This window comes from Conger conger, chromosome 5 (genome assembly GCF_963514075.1).
Source record: "Conger conger chromosome 5, fConCon1.1, whole genome shotgun sequence".
NCBI lineage: Eukaryota > Metazoa > Chordata > Actinopteri > Anguilliformes > Congridae > Conger > Conger conger.
Window position 1 is genome coordinate 21,934,601 of NC_083764.1, and position 8,797 is coordinate 21,943,397.

Sequence of the window (8,797 nt, forward strand, 5' to 3'; positions counted from 1 at the left end):
TACCTCACCTGTTTCCATGTACCCGCACTTTATATATTTATACCCGTCTGTTTGCCTAGTTTCTTCGCCAGATTGGTATGTGTCTTCGCCGTGCTTTCCTGCATTTTTCTGCCTGCCTGTTCTGTGTTCTGACTCTCTTTGTGTACCCCGACTTCTGTGTCTGATTACCTGTTACTGAACTTTGCTTGGCCTTTTGGATTTAGATTCTTGGATTATGTTTGTTACCATTGCCTGTTTGGACTGCCTTTCCGTGTTTGGACATTTGCTTGTTATTTGGACTACGAACTTGATTAGCTCTGCTGCACCTGTTTGCCTGCATTAGATCCCTGCCTGCCTGATCCGCCTGTCATTGAATAAAGACATCTATTCTGCCTACTTCTGGGTTGTGATTGGTTCTTCAGTCCTGACACCTGCAACAATTAATCAAGGTTTGTTTTGGAGCAATGAGACATGATGTGCATTGCAAAGGCAAATTATTAGAAAATTATAAGTAGAAAATTAGGTTAACCATCAAAACTATGCTAATTCGAATTTAGTGGGCAAGAGTCTCCAAACCGCTAATGATCATGGCTGTTGTAAACCACAATAGATACAGTGCAGTACGTATTTGGACAGTGGTATAATTTCTGTTATTTTGGCTCTGTACTCCAGAACATTGGATTTGAAATGCAACAATGAATATGAGGTTAAAGTACAGACTGTTGCCTCTAATTTGAGGGAAATTACTGTACGTCCATATCAGGTGATCCATGTAGAAATCCCCCCCCCCCCCATTTTAGGAGATAAAAAGGAATTAGACACTTGGCTTTGCAGCTGTTTCTGATTAGACAGGTGTATTCAATCCCTTCCCTGTGTAGGCAGAGGAAAGTGTTCAGTCTTCATTCTAGTCTTTTGGGGCTTGTCAACATGAGGACCAGAATGTGCCAATGAGAGTCAAGGAAGCAATTATGAGGCTGAGAGACAAGAAGCAAAAAAAAAAAAAAACAGTCAGAGACATAGCCCAAACAATAGGCCTACCAAAAATAACTGTTAGGGATGTAATTCTTACATAGATTACCTGATATGGATGTAAATACCCTCAGATTGAAGGTGACAGTCTGCATTTTAATCTGTCATTGGCGGGCTGCAATGTCTGTAGGGCAAAGATGCTTTCTTATATTGAACATTTTCCTGCTGGGAAATTAGTTGCGAAAGTTTCAAATTAAATATTTTACGGTCATCAGGTGACGCACTGAATTCTCGTTGGCAACGGAGACAAAAAGTCAAACGCGTAATTAACTGTAATTAAGTAGAATAGTTATCAGTGTCCCAGCAACAGGAGAGCAGTATATTAGTATAACAGTAGTACAAATATGAATGGCATAAATGAAAGTGACTGATTTTATTACATAAACGGTAAACTACAATTAAAGGTCCTCGTGGACTACGTGCCGTTTCCACAACCTGGAGCAAGGGATGTGTGAATTGCTAAGATAAAAATTCACCTAAGTAAATATAAGGCGTGTATCACTGTCCTCATAATCATCTCATAATTAAAGAGGATTCGCAATGTATCATTGTGCGTGACATCGTTTGTGTGTGTGTGCGTGTGTGTATGTGTGTGTGTGCGTGTGCGCGCGCGTGCGTATGCGCGCATATGTGAGCGTGTGTGTGTGTGTGTGTGTGCGCGCGTGTCTATGTGTCTGCTGGGCTGTGGAACATAGTTTATCACACAACTTCATATGTTTAAAAAAATGTTTTTAATAAGGTGTATTGTTTGATTGATTGAAGTAATACATACTGGGTAGGCTTCGTGAACCATTATATATCTATTATCAAAATGCTTTTAGGAGTTTGTTATAATATTCTGCAAAGGCATACAGAGAATGCAAGCATTTATAGAATATATTAAAAAAATATATATATTTATTCGGTTGTATAACCGAACTTTCCCTTGTAGAATAGGGTCTAATGCATTGTCGTAAGCTATATTAATGGTCACAGGTGTAAGGAGACATCTTACCTCTGCTATAAAGAAATGTATACGAAGGCGAATGCTTCTTAAAATTATTTTTATAAGCGTCCAATGATGTCATTTCCTTTTCAGCGAACGGCCATATAAAGCAGGTGATGCTGCATTAAATCGCTAAAGAGACGGCAGCAGAGCGGGAGTGTGCTGCAGAGTGTGGAAGATCCCTTTCCCCTCAAAATTATCAAAGACACCTTGATTACATGCATACGTCCTTACATAATTTCATGATTGTTTCTACAGACGACCGAAGGAAAATCTTGAAACGTTACCATTGGCTTTCTCCGCTTCAAACCATACCGGTGGAGGCGGCTTCGCAAAAATGATAGCAAGAGGATGTTTTTTTCTGGCTTTACTGGTGAATTATGGTAAGGCAATATAAAGTAGAATTTTACACATAAACGATTATGTTTAAATATATGGTCTTCCAATTGTGATATCTGATTCAAGCAAGGAATTGGTTTCACCATTAACTAAAGCTGTCCTTCTAATGCAGCACCAAGGACAGCGCCAAACAGCGCTCAGACCCTAGAAAACTATAGGCACGGGGTATTGAATTCTCTAAAAGTAACGTACATTCTAAAGTTAATATTTCATGGTCATGTATCTTCGTTTTCATGGAAGCGTTGAACTGATACTGTTCTGAAACCCGCATATTTGTGAAATAAGTCAATGCAAAGTTATTGGTTTTCTCAAGGTCCTATATGTTGGTAAACGTTGGTATTTTATTGAGAAAGAAATATATAATAATACGCGTGTAGCTCAAACACATGTGGGTTTCCAAAGAACGTAAATTCAATCCGTTGGGCTATTTATACGTTCTGTCGTAGAATTGGAGAGTAATATTGTTCACTGAAATGCAGAAAATAGTGTTATAAACCGTGACATTTGTAACATAATTGGCCTATAAATAATATAATTGTAATTTATTAAGCAGAACACTTTGCTTTCTCCCCACGCAGTGCTTTCATTACCGGTATCTTCACATCACATTGAGAACGAGGATGTCAAGGTAAGCATGTTATGATCAGCCATGCGCTTTAGATTCTGAAAGATTATTCATGAAATATCTCGCAATTCAATTTTTATGTCTGGCTTTTTAATGTCTTCTCAGTAGACATACGTGGTAGCAGGCCTAATGATGATTTTAACAGTGGAGTGAGATATGAGTAAAACAGTTTTAACCATCGCCATATGGCATTAATATTAATAGTATGATATCATCCACGTCGTGTCATGAATCATCTAGTTAGAGTTGCTTTAAAGGGTATGTGAACAGAACGATGTTAAAGCAATTTCAGAAAAATGTCATGCCGATGAAAGGTTGTCAATATCGCGATCAGCAAAAAAACATAATCTTGTGGTGCATTAAGTAATACAGGCACTGTATATTTATAGAGAAGGGTAAGTTTAAAGTTGGCTGTCGAACCTTATTATGGCGGTACATTTAAATATTGCCCCGGGAAGTTGTTAATGAATAAAGACTGTTACTGGTGCTATTTTAATTAATTAAGCACATGATATTTTACCCTGACATTGCTGTGTTGCCCATTAATTATGTTACTGTATGTAACTGTACCAGACCTCCTAGCCAACTACTTGCTATCAAACAGCTGGTCACCCACGTGTCCCCTCCTTCATGTATCCCTCCTGTTGGGACAGCTGATGAGTTTTGGGAGAAGTTTGATTACAGTTTTTCACAATTGTTTACACACGTTTTCACAAACCTTGGCTCAAAACTCAAAACACAAAACTCAAAACCACAAACACAAAAGGCAAGACTCAAAGACTCAAGGAAACACTGCATTCAAAACTAATTTATCTCTTTCCAAAATAGTTTTTTGCATGAAAATGACACACACGCACGCACGCACACACGCACGCACACACACACACACACACTATCATATGAATAGATCTTTCTACCAACCAACAACACACTAATGTGCTCAACACAAAACATTACTATGAATATCTTGTCAATAGGTTCATGTCTTTTGCATTTTCAGTGTTACACTGTAGCCGGTTGTAAAAGATTGTTACAGTAATGCATATCTACTCAAATATATATATAAATAAACAACATTAAAACATTTTCCCAGTATTTCGGAACACATATGTTTTGTATGTAACACAGGAGAAAAAACAGGGAATATATTCAGTAAGATAAAGGGTTTTCTGTAAACTCAAAACTCAAAACACAAAAAGACAAAAACAAATGCAAAATGTAATAAAAAATAAATTAGGCTGCTCCTATCTACATCACAAAATATTTGTTTTAGGAATGGAGAATATGGTGGGAGCTATAGAACAATAAATCGTGAGTGGTCAATGAACCAGTTGCAGACCAGAGCAGCTCAATGGAAAGTCACGTTGTCCCAGATGACAAATAGTAAGTGGTAAATGGTCGCCATTTATATAGCGCCTTTATCCAAAGCGCTATACAACTGATGCTCACCCACTCACACACCAACGGCGATTGGCTGCCATGCAAGGCACCAACCGGCTCATCAGGAGCATGTTAGGGGTGAGGTGTCTTGCTCAGGGACACTGACACACCCAGGGCGGAATCGAACCGGCAACCCTCCGGCTGCCAGATGACTGCTCTTACTGCCTGAGCCGATGTCACCCCCATACCTGGCTGCTCTGGTCTACCCCTCTGCTGGGCTGGAATGAGGAATGAGGAGGCCAATTAGTGTCTCCAGGAATGTGATGAGAAGGGTGGTGTTGTTGGGACCAAGGTTGGCATGGCGACGGAAGACGCCTTGCTGGCTAACGGCTATGCACATGGTGCTATTCCCTCCATGCTGCCCAGAGACATTAAAAATGGCATGGTGGCCAATAATGTTCCGTCTTTTGGCTAGGTTAAAGCCAGCCTCATCAATAAAAGTATAAACATGCTGAATTGCAGTGGCCCTGCAGCTCTCAGAAAAAGACAACAAGACAATATGAGAAATAGACAGAGAGCAGTCAATATTGTGAAGCACAACACAGTGGATTACAGTACTGCAATGTGTCTATATAGTACTGATATGATAGTAAATTCACAGTAAAGCACTCACTTGCACATATTCATAGCGCTGTTCTTTAACCCTCTCTGATTTTCGCTCAAATGGCACCCTGTAGACCCGTTTCATCCAGATTCTGTTGCTCTGTAATACACGGTCCAATGCGGACAAGCCCACCTGGGGAATGCTATTGAATATTGTGTTTATGTAGTTCTGGATTTCTCTAAATCTAATGGTTTTGTTTGCCGCCACCATGTTCACAATAGTGTTCTCCTGTTCTGGTGTCTTCCACCATGGCCCGGTCATCTCTCAGTTCTGCAGAAGATCCAAAAATATGATATGATTGGTTACATATGAAATGACATAATTGTAACATTGGCCAACAATCACTGAGTAACATAGGCCTACTGATATGTCGGACTGCAGTGTACTGCAGTAATACATAAAGAGCAGTAGCATAGTGCAGATAGTAGGTTCTCCTTTCTGTAGGTACAGATGATAGATGCAATTGTGTATTGTACCTCCCTCATACTCAATCCATGGTTGAGCACATGACCAACCAATGTGGACAACTGTCCTTCCTCATCCTGCCAATTGGTAAATAACGCTTCCCAAAGGAACATAAGAGATTTTAATTTTGAATATTGTGCCTAGAGGACTGTGTGTAGTGTTTTGCAAAAAGTGTGATTTAGAATCGAAGACTGATTGTAAAGCAGAAATTGCGCTTGCAATTCTGCAGACTTGATTTATGGATTTGGGGCATGAGTTTCAGGTTTCAGTGGTAGTGTTTCAAGTTCCAATTTTAGTGTGTAAACAATTGTGAAAAACTGTAATCTAGCTGGGGTTGCAGACGCAGTAAGCACTGCAAACAACACGAGGCAGGGTGGTCGAGTGTGTCCACCCTGCAAATAGAGATATGCCAAGACATTTCCCATCATAGCATCCGGAACAGATAGCAGAAATCATTTCATACAGAATACTTTTTCCTGAGGGCGTAAATGTTGGCTGCAGTGCTTGAAACCTGATCAGCAGAATATACGACGGATATAACGGCTGTTTCGACGAAGGAGAATGACGGGAAACAGCTTTCGATCCCTGTGTCAGGGATACTCTGGGCCTATGTTTTCCGCTCTGGGGTATTTCTGGAAGAGCGTACAGATGATGAGCGATGAGGTGGCATTGACTCAGACGTGTCTCATCAATCTCAATATATTTTATCATCTACGATCTGCGCCGTAAGTGAGTAAACGGGATAAACTAAGCAGGACGAAGACTGGCAAGGCAATGCAAATTTGGCACAGGGCTGGTGGTTCTTGTTTGAAAAATACAAGTATAGCCATTCAACCGGCCAGTTGATTAGGCCACATAGGCGACCCCCTAGGCCCCTGGCATGGTGAAGGGGCTCCTGTATGATATATATATTTTTTTAAAGATAATTTTTAGGCCTTTTTCAGCTTTATTGGACAGTATATAGTATAGAGAGACAGGAAGAATGGGAGCGAGAGAGAGGGGAAGACATGCGACAAATGTCGGACGGTCGGATTCGAACCGCCGATGTCGCGGCTCGCAATGAGCATGCGGTCAGTGCTCTACAGGCTGCGCCACCGAGACACCCCTCTGTATGATATTTTTTTTATTAATCATTTTTATTATTTTTTATTTTGGAGCCCATTTTCAATATATCACCTAGGGCCATCACCTAGAGTATCCACCTAATGCTCTTACTGTAGCTCCAAAGTGCGGCATAATTTGCAGAACATTTGGGAGGGAACAATTGTTGAGATAGTGTGCAGGTATCTGTTTAGTTTTTTCAGTATTTGTTCTTCAAAATATTATGGATGTACATAAACCTCTTTGAGATTATAATGCACTTCACACTCCTAACCGTTTGAAGAGTAGGCTTTTTTGAATGTCTAATTCTTAATCAGTAGAACTCCATTGCATCAATTACCAATAGCTACATTAGCATTACAATGTTCAGTCAAGAACATTCTAATCACATTACATTACATTATTGGCATTTGGCAGATGCTCTTATCCAGAGTGATGTACATCAAAATGCAAAGTGCATGCCCATAACCAGGGACAAGTGCACTGAAAGACCCGAGAGGGAAATACAATTTCAAGTGCTACCTGCACAACACAGGTAAGGACTTGAGCCTATTTGATTAATCTGACAATGGACTATATTGAAAACCGTTTTTCTACAGCACAAAGCAATATTTTTTTAGATTTGCACTTATGTAGGAACAATAAACAACAAAACAAAAGTAGCAAAAAATACCATCTGAGCAAACACAACTTATTACAAGTATTGACACACCATTGAGAACTGAAAAACAACAATTCAATTAGAGATTACAGGGAGGAAGGGAGGGGTGAGGAGAGGTGCAGCTTGAAGAGGTGTGTATTCAGTGTGCGCTTGAAAGTGGCCAGACTAGTACAGGGAGGTTGTTACATCACATACAGTACTGTGCAGAAGTCTTAGGCACCCTAAACTATATGTTTATTTTTTGTGTGTGTTAGTATAAAAGAACACATTTGAGATTTCCAAATATTCATTTTCCAAAATATTTAATTTTACAGATAGATTTTTGTATTCAATTTAAAAAAGTAACATATTACTGTAAGCAATTGACTAATTTTTATATAAGAACTTGATCAAGGCTGTCTGAGATCAGAAGCAAGGAGCCAACCAAAGTCTTCAGAGGAACTGCAGGATAGCGTTGGCTATCTCAAAGAAGTGATGCAGTTTTAACCCCGAAGGGAGGTCACAAAAAATATAGATTTGATTCAGTTTTCAACTATTCTGCCAAATTAGTAAAATGTAATGTAAAATGTATAGTACTTTTATTTAGGACCTCTCATTGAATTATTTGTTGAAAATAATCTGTACAAAATGTTATACAGGTGCCTAAGACTTTTGCACAGTACTGTTGTACACCTTAAAGGATTACCTGTAAATGGCTTAGAGGTTTGTGAAAGGAATCACATCGGTGAAATTCATAATCATTGTTTCATGCTCTGCAGATTGTTCCAGAATTAGCTTTTCATTCTCATTGCATTTGGGGGAAGCAGGGTGGGGGCGGGTGGGTGGGTTGGTTATTTAGGCCTTTGTACTCACCTGTCCCCGCTCCCTATTCCCGCAGGTGATGAAATGCATAGTAGAGGTGATCGCCGACGTGCTGTCAAAGCCCAACCCTATCCCCGTTAGCCAGGACTGCCTGGACTGTCTCAGGACAGGTAGGAGTGCATCACACTCAGTCACAGTGTCTCACCCATCCATCACATCGCATGTATAATTCAATGCAAAAGGTTAGATGAAATGAAATGCACTAGATTCAATTAAGCGGCGCCCTAAATGCCCCGTGCTGGATTTAGCTCGGTATGTAGCAGGCGTCCTTCACTGAGAGTGACAGCTTTACCGTCCACACACAACCCATTTACACACTCGGATATTTATTGACGCAATTTAGGTTAAGTGCTCAAGGGCACAACTGGGAGTCCCCAACCTGGAACTGAGTGCAGGGTGGGTGGCCCCAGGTGACCAGAACCTGCCCCTTTTTACTCCAATTGCCCAATGCACCCCTTTGATTTGTTTAAAAAAGAAATCTTTTATTATTCTTGCTGTTATAATTTCTTGTAATTCGTTGTCATTAATTGATTTTGATAAATCAAATCATTTTGCAGTAACTGGGTGTTGTAACATGTTTTTCAAGGTAGTGTGCCCTTCAAGGTAATGTGCCCTTTTCTCACTTAGAGCAACTTCCCCTCAAAAGCC

The 8,797-nt window shown here is 40.0% G+C and overlaps 1 protein-coding gene across 1 annotated transcript in view; it reads left to right on the forward strand.

Annotated features, from left to right (window-relative positions):
- The first annotated feature begins 2,130 nt into the window (after positions 1 to 2,130).
- LOC133129533 (chromogranin-A-like) overlaps positions 2,131 to 8,797 on the forward strand; it is a 15,561-nt gene continuing 8,894 nt past the window's right edge. The window contains exons 1-3 of the mRNA XM_061243694.1: positions 2,131 to 2,376; positions 2,971 to 3,020; positions 8,166 to 8,259. Of these exons, the coding sequence (XP_061099678.1) occupies positions 2,331 to 2,376; positions 2,971 to 3,020; positions 8,166 to 8,259 (190 nt within the window). The 5' untranslated portion in view covers positions 2,131 to 2,330. The remainder of the gene's footprint in view (positions 2,377 to 2,970; positions 3,021 to 8,165; positions 8,260 to 8,797) is intronic.